The sequence below is a fragment of the Pelobates fuscus genome, chromosome 5, assembly GCF_036172605.1.
Source record: "Pelobates fuscus isolate aPelFus1 chromosome 5, aPelFus1.pri, whole genome shotgun sequence".
NCBI lineage: Eukaryota > Metazoa > Chordata > Amphibia > Anura > Pelobatidae > Pelobates > Pelobates fuscus.
Genome location: NC_086321.1, coordinates 123,840,782 through 123,857,737, shown reverse-complemented (window position 1 = coordinate 123,857,737; position 16,956 = coordinate 123,840,782). Strand labels below are relative to the sequence as shown.

Here is a 16,956-nt window from a genome sequence, read left to right as displayed (position 1 = left end):
GTTCGTTTGTAAAAAATGCAAAAAACGTCACTTTTACTTAAAATATCATCGTTGTAATACAATTTACCAGTTTGAAACACTAATATTTGAGTTCAGCGAAGTCTCCCGAGTAAAACAGTACCCCCTATGTACAGGTTTTATGGTGTCTTGGAGATTTACAGGGTCAAATATAGTGCTTGCGAATTAAATTCTCTGCACTTTCTCCCTGTGTTGTCAGGCATGTCAATCAAATTGTAATTAATCAAATCACATAATTATGTTAAAAGATTACTTATTATTATTATTATTATTATTATTATTGCCATTTATATAGCGCCAACAGATTCCGTAGCGCTTTACAATATTTTGAGAGGGGGGGATGTAACAATAAATAAGACAATTACAAGAAAACTTACAGGAATGATAGGTTGAAGAGGACCCTGCTCAAATGAGCTTACAGTCTATAGGAGGTGGGGTATTAGAAACATTAGGATAGGAAATATCAAGTAGGAGTGAAGCAGAGCTGGAGGAGAGAGCAAAGCACTATCCCATAGGAGAGCAAGCGACAGGTATGTAAGGGAGAGATTACTCTGGGAGGCCATACGCTTTCCTGAAGAGATGGGTTTTAAGGCCCTTCTTAAATGATTGAAGACTAGGAGAGAGTCTGATGGCAGTAGGCAAGTTATTCCATAGGAGAGGAGCCGCCCGTGAGAAGTCCTGCAAGCGTGAGTTGGCTGTACGGGTGCGAGCAGCGGTCAGGAGGTGGTCGCGGGCAGAGCGGAGGGTACGAGGAGGGGCATACCTCTGGATCAGTGAAGAGATATAAGAGGGGCTGGAATTGTTCAGTGCTTTAAATGTATGGGTTAGCACTTTGAATTGACTCCTATAGGATACAGGGAGCCAATGTAAGGACTGGCAGAGGGGCGAGGTGTGAGAGGACCGACTGGATAGGAAAATCAGTCTAGCTGCAGCATTCATTACAGACTGTAGCGGGGCAGTACGGCTTTTGGGGAGACCAATCAGGAGAGGGTTACAGTAATCCATGCGGGAAATTACTAGAGCATGGACAAGCTCCTTGGTAGCATCTTGCGTAAGAAAGGGGCGGATGCGGGCTATGTTTTTGAGTTGGAACCTACAGGACTTGGCAACAAACTGGATGTGAGACTCAAAGGTGAGACCAGAGTCAAGTATGACGCCAAGACAGCGCGCTTGTAGGGATGGACTTATGTGGATATCACTGACTTGAAGGGAGAGTGAGAGAGGAGGATCAGTATTAGGAGGAGGAAAGACAAGGAGTTCAGTTTTTGAGAGGTTAAGTTTGAGAAAGCGTGACGACATCCAGTCAGAGATGGAAGAGAGGCAAGCAGTGACACGTTGCAGGACGGCCGGGGAGAGGTCCGGTGAGGAGAGGTATATCTGAGTGTCATCAGCGTACAGGTGGTAGTTGAATCCAAAAGAGGCAATAAGTTTTCCAAGAGAGGCAGTATAAAGAGAAAATAGAAGGGGACCAAGGACAGAGCCTTGGGGAACTCCAACCGAGACAGGGCGAGGGGAGGAGGTATCCTTGGAAAAGGAGACACTAAATGAGCGTTGGGAGAGATAGGAGGAAAACCAAGAGAGGACAGAGTCACAGAGACCGAGTGATTGAAGAGTTTGAAGGAGGAGAGCATGATCAACTGTGTCAAAGGCAGCAGAGAGGTCAAGGAGAATTAATATGGAGTAGTGACCTTTGGATTTAGCGGAGATTAGGTCATTAGTCACTTTGATAAGAGCGGTCTCAGTAGAGTGGAGAGGGCGGAAGCCAGACTGAAGAGGGTCAAGGAGAGAGTTGGAATTAAGGAAGTGAGACACACGGGTGAAGACAAGTCTTTCCAAAAGCTTTGATGAGTAAGGGAGCAGGGATATGGGACGATAGTTAGAGGGGGAGGACGGGTCAAGAGATGGTTTTTTCAGGATAGGTATTACAGTGGCATGTTTAAGGTTAGCAGGAACAGTGCCAGAAGAGAGAGAGCAGTTAAAGATGTGTGTTAGGATAGGCACAAGACAAGGGGAGAGAGATCTGATGAGGTGAGATGGGACAGGATCAAGTGGGCAAGTGGTGGGGCGAGAGGAATGGAGAAGTGCAGCCACCTCTTGTTCAGTAGCTGGGGAGAAAGTCTGAAGGGTAGGGAAAGCATGATTTATGTGTGGTTGAGAAAGAGAAAGGCAAGGAGGGGAGAATTGTTTCCTTAGCTGTTCAATCTTGTCAGTAAAGTAATATGCAAAGCTATCAGCTGTAAGGTTAGTTTTGGGGGTGGCCACAACAGGGCGGAGAAGGGAATTAAAAGTGTCAAAGAGACGTCTGGGATTGCGGGAGCATGAACTAATGAGAGAGGAAAAGTAGGACTGTTTGGCGAGGGCAAGGGCTGCGCTGTACGAAAGCAACATGAATCTATAATGAAGATAGTCTGCCTGGGTGCGGGACTTCCTCCAGGAGCGTTCAGCACAGCGGGAGCAACTCTGCAGATAGCGTGTTGATTTATTATGCCAAGGTTGGGGTCGTGTTCTCCTCGTGGTGCATGTTTGGAGTGGGGCTGCAGTGTTCAAGGCAGATGTGAGGGTAGTGTTATATGTGGAGATGGCCAGTGAGGGACAGGAGAGGGAAGGGATGGATAGCAGTTGTGAATCAATGTCAGCCGACAGCTGCTGGAGGTCAATAGAGTTAAGGTTCCTCCTGAGCTGAGGGGGGTTAGGCTGAGGTTGTTGGGTGAGGGGGTAATTGAGAGCAAACGATAAGAGGTGGTGATCAGAGAGAGGAAATGGAGTATTGCAGATATTAGATAATGTACATGAATAGGAGAAAATAAGGTCGAGGGTATTGCCAGCTACATGAGTGGGAGAATTAGCCCACTGCAATAGTCCAAGGGAGGAAGTAATTGAAAGTAGTTTAGAGGCTGCTGGGGTTAAAGGTGGGTTAATGGGAATATTGAAGTCTCCAAGAATTAGGGATGGAATGTTGAAAGAGAGGAAGTAGGGTAGCCAGGCAGCAAAGTGGTCAAGGAAGAGGAGAGGGGAACCAGGGGGGCGGTAAATAACAGCAATGTTAGCAGAGAAGGGTTTGAAAAGGCGAATTGAATGAATTTCGAATGATGGGAAAGAGAGGGAAGGGGGGGTGGGCAGGGTTTTAAAGGAGCAGTGGGGTGAGAGAAGAAAACCTACACCGCCACCTTTAATCTCCGCTTGTCTTGGATTGTGGGTAAAGTGAAGACCACCAAAGGACAGTGAGGCAGGGGTAGCAGTATCCGAGGGAGAGAGCCATGTTTCTGTTAGTGCAAGTAGGTTTAGGGAGTGTGAGATAAATAGGTCATGGATGGAAGTAGATTTAAAGGTGCTGCACACAGAGCGTGCATTCCAGAGGGCAGCTTTAAAAGAGGAATTATAGTGAGAATTACATGGAATGGGTATTAGGTTGTTGTGGTTTCTGGTGTTTGAACCAGGTGGCTGAGTAGTGGAGGGACCAGGGTTTGGAGAGACATCACCTGCTGCTAGGAGTAGTAGGATGGAAAGGAAGAGAAGGTGCGAGTAAGATTTAAATGTTGGAGATGAGAGCTTGTATTTAAGGGATTTAGGAGGGGTGTGTGGAGAAAGGCTGGATAAATATGAGTAAAGTGCATGTGATGAATACAGAGATGAGGGGAGCAGGGAGGGAGCAATGAAGATGGTGTTAGCAGGAACAGGTAAGTGAAATGATAGAGAGATTTTAATGATGAGGGAAGTGAGAGAGTAAGTGAAAAATAGAAGTGAGAACATTAGTAGGAGCTGTGTTTTTAAGAGCTGTGGTTAGGAGGGTTAAGGGTTAAAGAGGTGTTGTGTGAGTATAGCTTGTTTTGGGTGTGGAGGGCTTGGTGGACATAATTGGTTTAACAGGAAAGCTAGGTAATTTGAGCTATCTATAAATGTAATGATTACCATGGGGGGTTTGGGGTGTGGGGTAGGGTGGGTGGGAAGTGATCATCCAGAAATGCTACCTCTGCTTATGGCAAGTCCTGCAGGGTTGTGTGCTGTGAGTCCTGGGTGTAGCTGGTTCTGCAATTTTATGAGGCCCAGGCTATAAAGGAGAGAATCGGGGTTAGATACAGCAGATTGTGGGTGGAGAATCATTGGGCTGTTAAAAACAAAATCAAGGAAAAGCAAATGAAAGGGAATTTGAATTTAAGGATATATGAGGGAAAGTGAGAGATAAGATAGGAAAAAGTCATAAATAGGGAACATCATAAATTAATGAGGCATAGAGTGCAATAACTAACACTGGCAAAACAAACATTTAACTAAACAAGAGTTAAGGATGGAGGGTGCAATAGTCATCAATTAAGCAGTAATACTGTGGGGGATGGAGATAGAAAGAAATATAATTTGAAACAAAAGTAGGAGAAATAAGAAGTCCAGGTATTCAAGATGATCATCCAGAAATGCTACCTCTGCTTATGGCAAGTCCTGCAGGGTTGTGTGCTGTGAGTCCTGGGTGTAGCTGGTTCTGCAATTTTATGAGGCCCAGGCTCTGCTTATGGCAAGTCCTGCAGGGTTGTGTGCTGTGAGTCCTGGGTGTAGCTGGTTCTGCAATTTTATGAGGCCCAGGCTCTGCTTATGGCAAGTCCTGCAGGGTTGTGTGCTGTGAGTCCTGGGTGTAGCTGGTTCTGCAATTTTATGAGGCCCAGGCTCTGCTTATGGCAAGTCCTGCAGGGTTGTGTGCTGTGAGTCCTGGGTGTAGCTGGTTCTGCAATTTTATGAGGCCCAGGCTCTGCTTATGGCAAGTCCTGCAGGGTTGTGTGCTGTGAGTCCTGGGTGTAGCTGGTTCTGCAATTTTATGAGGCCCAGGCTCTGCTTATGGCAATATACATGTAGAATTTTAATATATATACATATATGTATTTAAATTCTACGTGTATACTAATGTCATCTTTTATGTAATTATATGTATTTATCTATTTGCGGTTATTTGTATTTTATATCTAGATATATAGCGCGGTGGGTGGGGGGCATAAATCACAATGGGACGGACCTACTGATAGGAGTGGAGTATTGTTCATATCAGTTTAATACCTTCCGCGTCTCCTATCAGTGGACGTGTAAATGGCAGAGATTTTTAATTGTTGAATCACCTCCCCTTTTTAGGCCAAGGTGGGAAGATGCTTAGACCACTGGTATATTGGTGCCATCTTGGAGGATTTTAATTTTTGGTTTGGTTTTTGAAGCCACAGTGCTGCACCAGTGGGCCTAAAAATTAGGCATGTACACATGCCTGAAAAATGTGGTATTGTTGCAGCTGCTGTTGTAGCAGCGGCCAGAAAAATTGATGTTTGTTTCACAGGCAGAAAGTGCCCTAAAACATGGCGGCCTGAACCCTAGTTGGTGGCGGATAAGTCACGCAAGTCAAACGTCATTCAGAGGTAAAATACAGCAGCGTGTGGACCATTTTTAGCCCAAGGCAGCTCATCTCATTAGGCCTTTTTTAATCGAATGTATCGCCCAGTGTCGGTCCCTTCGGGATCCATCCCTCATTCATCTTAATAAAGGTGAGGTAATCTAGACTTTTTTGACCTAGGCGACTTCTCTTCTCAGTGACAATACCTCCTGCTGCACTGAAGGTCCTTTCTGACAGGACACTTGAAGCGGGGCAGGCCAGAAGTTCTATCGCAAATTGGGATAGCTCAGGCCACAGGTCAAGCCTGCACACCCAGTAGTCAAGGGGTTCATCGCTCCTCAGAGTGTCGATATCTGCAGTTAAGGCGAGGTAGTCTGCTACCTGTCGGTCGAGTCGCTCTCTGAGGGTGGATCCCGAAGGGCTGTGGCGATGCATAGGACTTAAAAAGCTCTGCATGTCCTCCATCAACAACACGTCTTTAAAGCGTCCTGTCCTTGCCGGCGTGGTCGTGGGAGGAGGAGGAGGAGGATGATGACTTCCACCTCTCCCCCTGTTAGATTCCCGTTGTGCTGTGACATCACCCTTATACGCTGTGTAAAGCATACTTTTTAATTTATTTTGCAAATGCTGCATCCTTTCCGACTTGTTGTAATTGGGTAACATTTCCGCCACTTTCTGCTTATACCGGGGGTCTAGTAGCGTGGACACCCAGTACAGGTCGTTCTCCTTCAGCCTTTTTATACGAGGGTCCCTCAACAGGCAGGACAGCATGAAAGACCCCATTTGCACAAGGTTGGATGCCGAGCTACTCATTTCCCGTTCCTCCTCCTCACTGATGTCATTGAAGGTATGTTCTTCCCCCCAGCCACGTACAACACCACGGGTACCAGATAGGTGACAACGAGCACCCTGGGATGCCTGTTGTGTTTGGTCTTGCTCCTCCTCCTCCTCCTCAAAGCTACAATCCTCCTCTGACTCCTCTTCCTCACAATCCTCTTCCAGCGTTGCCGCAGGTCCAGCAAGCGATGCTGATAAGGCTGTTTCTGGTGGTGATGGTGACCACAACTCTTCCTCTTCCTCTTCACGCTCATCTACAGCCTGATCCAGCACTCTTCGCAGGGCACGCTCCATGAAGAAAACAAATGGTATGATGTCGCTGATGGTGCCTTCGTTGCGACTGACTAGGTTTGTCACCTCCTCAAAAGGACGCATGAGCCTACAGGCATTGCGCATGAGCGTCCAGTAACGTGGCAAAAAAATTCCCAGCTCCCCAGAGGCTGTCCTAGCACCCCGGTCATACAAATATTCATTAACAGCTTTTTCTTGTTGGAGCAGGCGGTCGAACATTAGGAGTGTTGAATTCCAACGTGTAGGGCTGTCGCAAATCAAGCGCCTCACTGGCATGTTTCGCCGCTGGATATCGGCAAAGTGAGCCATGGCCGTGTAGGAACGCCTGAAATGGCCACACACCTTCCTGGCCTGCTTCAGGACGTCCTGTAAGCCTGTGTACTTATGCACAAAGCGTTGTACGATCAGATTACACACATGTGCCATGCACGGCACATGTGTCAACTTGCCCAACTTCAATGCCGCTATCAAATTTTTTCCGTTGTCACACACCACTTTGCTGATATCCAGTTGCTCCGGAGTCAGCCACTTTTCCACCTGTGCGTTCAGGGCGGACAGGAGTGCTTGTCCGGTGTGACTCTCTGCTTTCAAGCAAGTCAAACCCAAGACGGCGTGACACTGCCGTATCCGGGATGTGGAATAGTACCTGGGGAGCTGGGGGGGTGCCGTTGATGTGGAGCAAGAAGCAGCGACACAAGAGGACTCAGCCGAGGAGGGTATGGAAGAGGATAGAGTAGGAGGAGTAGAGGAGGTGGCAGCAGGACTGCCTGCAATTCGTGGCGGTGTCACCAACTCCTCTGCAATGCCACGCATTCCTTGCTTGTCAGCCGTCAGCAGGTTTACCCAATGCACAGTGTAGGTGATATACCTGCCCTGACCATGCTTTGCAGACCAGGTATCAGTGGTCAGATGGACCCTTGCCCCAACACTGTGTGCCAGACATGCCATGACTTCCTTTTGCACAATCGAGTACAAGTTGGGGATTGCCTTTTGTGAAAAGAAATTCCGGCCGGGTACCTTCCACTGCGGTGTCCCAATAGCTACAATTTTTTTGAACGACTCAGACTCAACCAGATTGTATGGTAAAAGCTGGCGGGCTAATAGTTCGGACAAGCCAGCTGTCAGACGCTGGGCAAGGGGGTGACTTGGTGACATTGGCTTCTTACGCTCAAACATGTCCTTGACAGACACATGACTGTGGGCAGATGAGCGGGAACTGCTCAAGGCGGGAGACGGAGTGGCGGATGGTTGAGAGGGGGCAAGAAGGACAGCAGTGGTTGACGTGGCTGAAGATGCTGGACCAGGAGGAGGATGGCGGCTTAGAGTAGGCGTGCTGCTTGTACTCGTGTTGATCCCATAGGCGTTTGTGATGTGAGATCATGTGCCTACGCAAAGCAGTTGTACCTAGGTGGGTGTTGGACCTCCCACGACTCAGTTTCTTTTGGCACAGGTTGCAAATGGCATCGCCGTTGTCCGAGGCAGACACACAAAAAAAATGCCACACTGCTGAGCTCTGCAATGACTGCATTCTGGTGGTGGACACAGCATGCGTTGATTGGCGTGCTGTCGGGCTGACCCCGGGTGCCGATGCATGCTGTCTGACTGTGCCACTAGCTCCTTGCGACGACCCCCCCCCTGCTTCCAACTCGTGTCCTCCTCCTCCTCTCTGTCTCCCCATCTGAACTTTCGCCCTGTTCTTCTTCTTGCCGAGCGGGCACCCACGTGACATCCATGGACGCATCGTCATCATCAACCGCTTCGCTTGTATCTGACAACTCAGAAAAGGAAGCAGCAGCGGGTACAACATCATCATCATCATCACACCGTACCTCCATGTGTTTAATGCTGCCTGAGACATATCCCTGTTATCTACATCCTCTAGCAATAATGGTTGCGCATCACTCATTTCTTCAAACGGGTGTGTGAATAACTCCTCTGACATACCAAGTAAAGCGGCTGTGGTGCTAGTTTTGGTGGTGGCGGCAGGCGGGTGAGTGCTATCTTGAGAGGTGCCTGAAGCTAAGCTGGAGGAGGATGGTGCGTCAAGGTTCCGAGCGGAGGCTGTACAAGATTGGGTGTCCTGTGTTAGCCAGTCAACTAAGTCCTCAGAACTTTTCAAGTTCAGGGTACGTGGCTTCTGAAAACTGGGCATTATTCTAGGGCAAAAGGGAATCACAGCACCACGACCACGACGGCCCCTGCGGGGTGGCCTGCCTCTGCCTGTCATTTTTTTTGGGATTAGTGGTACTATGCGTGCAAGCTACTGTGAGACCAGATATGATTGGCAATGTGCTCTGGAACAGTTCTGCAGAGCACACGCTGAAGGAAGGACTGACAGAGCCGCTTGAAGACAAGTAACTGCTATTCAATCTATAACAGTGAAAAACAAATTTTGGTTTTAAAAGCACGCTATAGAGACACCAAATATGATTGGCAACTGTCAAAGCACGCTGGAACAGGTCTACAGAGCACACGCTGAAGTAGGCCTGACACCCAGACGCTTGCAGACAACTAACTGCTCTTCTATTACAGTGAAAAAAAAATATTTATTTTAAATCTAAAGCTTAACCAATTGTTAAAACAGATATGAGTGGTGGCACTGGGCAAATAGGCACAGTATCCAATGTGAACCTCACACAGAAGCTGGCAGGCAGGCACCTGCAATTACATTACACAGGAAAAAAAAAAAAAAAAGTAGCCTGATGTTATAGCCCTAAAAAGGGCTTTTTGGGGTGCTGTCCTTACAGCAGAGATCAGATGAGTCCTTCAGGATTGTAGTGGACACTGAATACCCTAGCCTAGCTATCAATTTCCCTATCTAATCAGCAGCAGCTAAACTTTCCCTCCTCTCACTAAGCAAGCATCTTCCGAATGAATCGAAAATGGATGCTGGGAGGGAGGTTGGAGGGTGTGGAAGGGAGGGAGTGCTGCTGATTGGCTGGAATGTGTCTGCTGACCGAGAGGCACAGGGTCAAAGTTTGCCCAATGATGACGAATAGGGGGCGGATCGAACTGCGCATGTGTCCGCGCGGCGAACGCGAACACGCTAAGTTCGCCGGGAACTGTTCGCCGGCGGACAGTTCGGTACATCACATATGTATATGTAACGTCATTCTAAGTGTATTTTAATAATATATATACTTATATTAGTATTAAAATACACTTTGTATGACGTTACATATACTTTTAATTTATTTTATAATATGTTTACTTATTTTTTTTTTTTTTTTACACTACCTACCAGCAGGGGGACTGTCTGATATTTTAGACAGTCCCCCTGCTGGCAGATCCATAGCCAGCTATAGGGGGCCATGCAATCACATGGCCCCCGGGGGCCTCATTTGCCATGTGGGGAGCTGCCTGGGCTGTCAGGCAGCCCTCCAGAAGAGGATCGCGGCGGAGGTGAGTAGTTGCTGGATCCTGGGGGCTGCAGCCGTTACGGCATTCCATGCCGCCGCAACGGCTTTAAAGCCCATGTAAAGCGCGGCGGCATGGAACGCCGTAACGGCGTTAAGCGGTTAAAGGAACACTAAAGTGTTAGGAATACAATGATTTAGTGTCTCTGTCCCTAGTTTTAGAGGTTCTCTCTAACCCCTCTCCCCCCTTTTCCATGTATGCCCTTGGATTAAAGAAAACTTGCTTAGCGGTGCTCACCTCTCTGCAATATCACAATAATACCTTCTCAGTCATTGGTCCAATGCTTTTCATAGAGGGACATTTGGGGACTTGATGTCCAAGAGTGGTGAGAGCCACATGCACATCCATGCTTACCCTTAGGAAAGCCAAACACAAATTAAGCCCAGTGCTCAAACTCACACTTCTCCTAGGCGGCTGCAATGGCTCTGTAAACGGCTCAAAAAAAGTTACCTGCGCACTATCCTTATTTCCATTTCAATAACAGGAGGGTTATAGTACCACTCAAATATCCATTAACACAAAATTGAGCCCTGCTCTAAAACTCTCACTACTTCTAGGCAGCAGCAATAGATACACTATACATCAGCCCAAATACATAGAACAAAAGGGAAAATAACAAGTTACCTGCTCGCTATCCCTACTACCTGTGCACGTTTTAAATAACAGGAGGTTTTTAAATGCCAGTCCAAAGGAGATTAAAGTGCATGCTTGAATTAATGCTTTCCTATGGGGCTTCTGCATGAAGTGACCGTTTTACGTGGTCAATGCCGCAGAAACTTCTCTGGTGGTTTTCAGGAAGACCGCCACTAGAGGTGGATTTACCCTGCAAAGTGGCCTTGGGTGACTTTAATGGTCATTTACGTACTAAGCACCAAAAGGACTACAGCTTAATGTACTAATTCTGGTGCAATAAGTCCATTCTTTAAGTCTCTCAGTTTTTTTGAGAAAAGGCAATGTTTACACATCGTGGTAGTTTCTGAGGAACTTCCTATTGCAGTTCTACAATCTTTATCGGCCTGTCATTCACACTGTGCACTCTGAATGCTCCCCATAGAGACGCATTTCTATGAGAGAAATTTTATTTGGGCAGTGTGGCAACTTCTGTGCATGCGCAAAAGCCTCCAATAATTCTCGAAGGGAACAGATTGGTTTGACTGAGATCATTGTCACTGCTGATCTCATGGCAAGAATGGAAGCTGCAGCTAGACTTGTGTTGCGTAGGATGAAAGGTGAGGGGAAAAAATGCTATATTTAACTCAAAAAGGAGAATAATCTAATGTGGGAAATACTGCTTTATTTCTAATGTTGACTTTATAATTATTAAAATTACGCACAATTCTAAAATTCATGGACATTTCAATTGTCACACACCGATTTTAGGTTAGGTTTAGCACGAGCGAGGAGGGCACTGTAGGAAACTATAGTGCCAGGACAATAGCTTTGTTTTCCTGACACTATAGAATCCCTCTAAATACAATTAAGAATTAAAGTAGGGGGCGGGACCAAGCAACTAGGCTCCATTTCCAATAGCTCCAGGCCCAAAATCCCTAATTTACTCAATACTGCCTGACAACAGCTAAATTGCCCATCCAAAGGGGTCAATCTGCCTTGAGGAACACTCCAGGAACACACCCATGCCCTTCTTTTATGGCTTGCATGCCAAAGCAATCCGCAAATCCCGACGAATCATAATGCTACATGACTACGCTGAGGCCATCACTGACTGGGCCCTCTACTCGCCACATTTCCAGCCAGAAATAGCCATGGCGATGGGCCGCACAAAGCCAAAGACAGCGGCACCCTGCGGGACGAGAGACATTGGCAAGCCGCTCACGGGCACGCCGCAACCAAAAAGAACAGAGCACATGAAAGAGAGGCCTCCACAGACCTATTGGACAATGAGGGCAGTCAGCATCACGCTAGGCCTAGCAACCTTACCGCATCAACCCTAAGCATGTCCACGGAGCCGCAGTCCTCAGCTCACTCTACCAAACAGGACATATCCGACTTATATGACCGCATTAGAAAACTCTTCGATGCCGATATATAGCCCTGGTAAAGGAAGAGGTCCAAGTGGTCAAGGAGAGGGTGCGTGTTACCGAAGATGATGTGACGAGGCCTCTCTGACCTGGAGGAAACCATGCATACCATGCAGTCTGCACATACTCCTACCAACATGAGCGTGGATGCCCTCGATTATAGAAGCCGTAGGAAGAACCTGAAAATAAAGAATACCTGAATCGGTGGCCTCTGAAGAGCTCCCACACTTACTGAGGAAAATGCTGACCTCGATATTGCCCACTGAGCTAGCTAAATCCACAGCGGTGGATTGAGTCTACAGGATTGCAAAATCGCCAAGAGCCCCGGAGGCCTCCCCCAGGGACTATCCAGCGCCATCTTACAATGGCGTCAAAGCATGCGGCCCCTCACCCAACACCCCCCCCCCCCTCCCGCTGCCCCCGGGGTCTTACTGCGAGCCAGACACTCTTTAAATACCAGCCAACACTATTTGGCCTGGCAACTGATGGCGGTAATGTGGGCCATAATATAGACTGGTAAAATGGGATTCACCTTAAGTTACTAACTTCATAAATAGTCTTTTTTATAGTTCTACTGACCAACTACCAAACAAGCATGCACAGGGCCTATGGCAACGTCTTAGACTCGGATGGTGTGACCTAGCAGAGCCTGTAAGATGACAAGATCACTAGGTATCATGCACGCTGTAGTAACCTGCACTTACACCGCACCACGCAACTCTTAGACCCTGGGAACTTCTCATCGCACCACACGCATAGGCTCCAATAATAGGTATTTATTGCAATATGTGCTTTCATATTGAAAAATGTGCTATGTTTCAGAATGTAAAACGTCCTTTTACGACCTCTGTTACACGTCGCTGCTGTTGCGACATTACATGTTTACGTGTCTTTACAACGTGCACAAATAAGGAATTTAAAAGAAAATAATTAAAGTAGGTCATGAGGACATCTTGTGGAAAAAGAGAGAATGACAAGCTTTTGCTCACAAAAATATGAAAATGGTAATCTAGATTAGGTTAATTGGTCATACATGCAATCAATGTTTATTTTAATCTAAATTCTTACTTTATTTGTGCAATATGTTGTCCTTTTAATATTTTTGACATACAGTATATCCGCAGGTATTACTGTAGATATATAATTTTTTTATTTTTTTTTGGTTCCCTCTATGAATTACTACGCTTCTCTTCCTTGATGAAGGCTAGGCTTTCTGGAACTTAGATTTATTCATTAAATTTCCCTATGCTGTAATATGCCAGGTCTTTTAATAGGGACTCTACTCTCATCGGAATTTTGCTTTTTCTAGTAAGTGAACGAACAATTCTATCAAGATCTATTACTGCAAAGAAACCAGGGGAAGCAAGGGCTGCTGTTCCCTCCATACCCATCAGAAAACAACCAGGAGTTGATTCTTTTAAGTCCCTGAGTCTTCAGAACGATGGTCTTTCCAGCCCTGAACCTGATCCAGTTGCTAACTATGACTTTTGGAAAGCGGTTTACTCTAAAAGCCCCCCCCAAAATAATGCTCCTCAATGGCAGGACAGTCGCAACTTCCTCTCTAACAATGAAACCAAGTGGTATGATCCTGGAGATTATGAAAGTAAGTAGCACTGAGGTCCCCTTGGAGTGGTTAGTTGGAATAACGATTTTACAACTTAAGCCTAAAAATTGTCATTTGTACATGAAATAATGTTGGTTAAATAAGCACTGCATCTTTGGTGGGCACTATACAGCAAATATCATGGGCTCCTCACAGGAGGAGCTCTTATGTACAGACTATATATGGCAATTGAATCATTTGCAATCCAACAGTCTTTTTCATGCTTAGAATTGGATAAAATCAATGTATCAATTTAAGTAAGTTTACGATAACCAATTTGCAGTGCTTTATGTAGTATTGACTAGTTATCTGGTGAAGTCATTTTGTTTCTTACCTTTGTTATTTAAAGGAACACTATAGGGTAAGGAACACAAACATGTATTCCTGACTCTCTAGTATTAAAACCACTATTAAGTTGGCTTGCCTCCCCCCCCCCCCCCCTTTATTTCTTTAATAGTTTGCTCACCTTGTCTATTGCTGCACGAGTCTACTGGCTCTGGCCCCTCCCTGAACCACTTCATTGGCAGACATTATCAGAATTGATGATCTCAGCCAATCCAATGTTTCCCCATGGGAAAAGCATTGGATTGCCTTAGACGGCCAAGGGGCGGGGCCAATGTCAGCTTGGCCAATCAGCATCTCCTCATAGAGATGCATTAAATCAATGTATCTCTATGGGGAAAGTTTAGGTTGGAGAGCATGGAGACACTGAACGTTAGTGCTGCACCTTTAGTGGTTGTCTGAGGAGTGTTCACTGGAGGTTTCCCTGCCTTTTCTCTGAAAAGATGGTGTTAACTGCAAAAAGCCTGCAGAGGCTGATTATACTCCAGTTTGAGCTTAAATTGGAGGTAATAAACTCATATCTGTGGTCAGTTTCTTTTCTTTCAATTCTGTGTGGTTTTCCTGCAGTGCTGTAAAATGTCTAGCTGTTTTCAGCAGTTTGACCCCTTAAGGACACATGACATGTGTGACATGTCATGATTCCCTTTTATTCCAGAAGTTTGGTCCTTAAGGGGTTAACCCAGCCTCCATGGTCACCCCCTCTCACATTTCAATATGTTTGTGATTCCCAGTCTCTGCAAAAAAACCTTTTGCAGCCACTGAAAATGGAGGGATGTCTTTTGTAGGGTAAGGAATGCTCACAGTACAGACTGCACTGCAGAGACAAGGCACATCCGTGCTCCTCTCCCTCCCTCCCTTTAATGCAAGCAATACATTCTCCTCCAGTCCCTGTCAGCCAACCTCCCTACCCACTGTTAACCCCCTTCTCTGAAATTCCCTGTTGGCCAACCTCACTACCCACTGTTTCCCTCCAGTCCAGAGAGAGAGAACACAAAGCTCTATAGGTATTTGTGAGTTTGTCTCTCTTTATATTTATTTATAATAAACATGACACTATATGATATATACTGTGGTGAGGAAGTGTGTGCGTGTGGTGGGGTATGTAAGTACTAGTGTCTGCTGTATCTGTAGTGTAACTTGGGGACAATACTTGTTGGACAGGCATATTGGGTGTGTCATTACTGATTAGACCTAGATAAACACTGCAGCATGGCCCTCGGTAGACAGTCGGACTAAAATGCAGGAAACTGGGAGAAGGCAAGAAGGCAAAGGGGGAAATGGCATGCAATCACATGAGGAGAAGAAAATTAAAGTAAAGCTTAAAACGGGTACTTCTAAAGCTCCTTGTTACCCTATTTAGGGGGGGGGGGGGGGGGGCGGGGATCTGTTAGGGACACTAGGTTTACTGTTGGAGGGGGAGAATATGCAATTTTTTCCACTTTCTAATTGCTACTTTGTCTCCTTTAGCTGATGACATTAAGCTGCCTTGTGAATTCTGTGAAAAGCTGATTCCGGAGCACAAGCTTATCTTGCACCAGGTACTTTGATTTTTACCCAATGTTGATCTTCTTATCATTCCCAAATAGTTTAATGAGATTTATTCCACCACCAAAGTAATGTTGTAGCTCTGTGCTATAAAAAGTCTGTAAAGCTGTATGTTTATCCAACAATATTAAATTCAATGCCACCGTGTCAGAGGCATAGAATGGAGATTTGTTTTTAACTTTCAAAATGTATTTTCATTTGGAATGTTTAGCTTTTACACAGGCACCATCCCACTCTTCAGGATTAAATTGTGCCTGTCAGGACAAATAGAACTTAAAATATGATTCTCTATTTATTTATACATTGTGCTAGCAAATCACTAGATTTCTCTATAATCAGAGATCTACCCTCCCCCGTCAGTCAATTCAGTCTATGCCGATTGGCACAGAGAAATCTGTGCTAGGCATGTTTTGTTATGGAAACATAGAGTGAGAGACAGAATAATTATTGCAGAAGCTTTAACCCCTTAAGGACCAAACTTCTGGAATAAAAGGGAATCATGACATGTCACACATGCCATGTGTCCTTAAGGGGTTAAGCAGGCAATTTTGAGAATGGTGAGAAAGAACAGCCAAGTTTTATTTACAAAAAGTCAAGATGTTGGGGATGTTATGGGAAGCAAGTCGGTGCTTCCTAAACAGATGCATGCAGGAAAGGTATCTTACAGTGTAACGCCCACTGAAAACTGGTTGATGGTAGTGGAAATTAACTTAAAATATGCGCTTGTGATCATATTAAGGGAAGAAACACAACACTTCATTGTCTAACGTGAATCAAGCCAGATGGTTAGAAAACGTATCTATATCTGTCTTGACCGGTACACTTGAAATTATTTTATTTTTTTATTTTAATGGTTGAACACTGAATGTCCCTAGGTACTCTCAACCCGACTCCTCTCTGCTCAGTCTAATTGTTCAGCATAAGTCTGAGCAGCGATGGTTGACAACAATATCACTGCAAATCATTGTTGGAAGGTGTTGTATGGCTAAGGCAGGGTGTAATTCTGCTTTAGCCATAACTTCAAGAGGGGTCGGTCCCCTAGGATGTCCGGGACTCTCATTAAGAGTCAAACCATTTGAATATAATTTAACATTGAAGTGTGAGCCGGTGCAAGTGAACTCGAGACACCAGTGAAGGGATGATGGTTCCTGGAGTTTCCTTTTAAATGCAGAAAAGCGTAATATAATACGTTAAATGTTCTTTTAGTGACTCCAGTTACAGGATGAACCATATTGTACTTGCCATCAACATCATGCTGTTATAGATGGTCCCCACATGTAGACACTACTTAAACACATGTTCTAAAAACCTTTCTATCTTTATTTTTGCTGCCAGAAAGTTATAGTACATCCCCTTATTGTTGCTTTGAAAGCTCATGTGGTCTCTCTTTTTTTTTTTTTTTTGCAGTCTGGTTGTAACTCGGCCGCATTTGCTTCTTTCTGTGAAGGAAGAACCTCTCCTAAACCTCTGCAGACTTCTCAGCAGGAAAAAGAAACTGATTG

The 16,956-nt window shown here is 45.6% G+C and overlaps 1 protein-coding gene across 3 annotated transcripts in view; it reads left to right on the top strand.

The window, feature by feature from the left end:
* TRAFD1 (TRAF-type zinc finger domain containing 1) overlaps window positions 1–16,956 on the top strand; it is a 54,515-nt gene that overhangs the window by 28,608 nt on the left and 8,951 nt on the right. For all 3 annotated transcript variants that reach the window (XM_063454222.1, XM_063454221.1, XM_063454223.1), the window contains exons 6-8: window positions 13,274–13,567; window positions 15,377–15,447; window positions 16,862–16,956. The exon at window positions 16,862–16,956 is cut by the window's right edge and continues 133 nt beyond it. In XM_063454222.1, coding sequence (XP_063310292.1) covers window positions 13,274–13,567; window positions 15,377–15,447; window positions 16,862–16,956 — 460 coding nt within the window. The remainder of the gene's footprint in view (window positions 1–13,273; window positions 13,568–15,376; window positions 15,448–16,861) is intronic.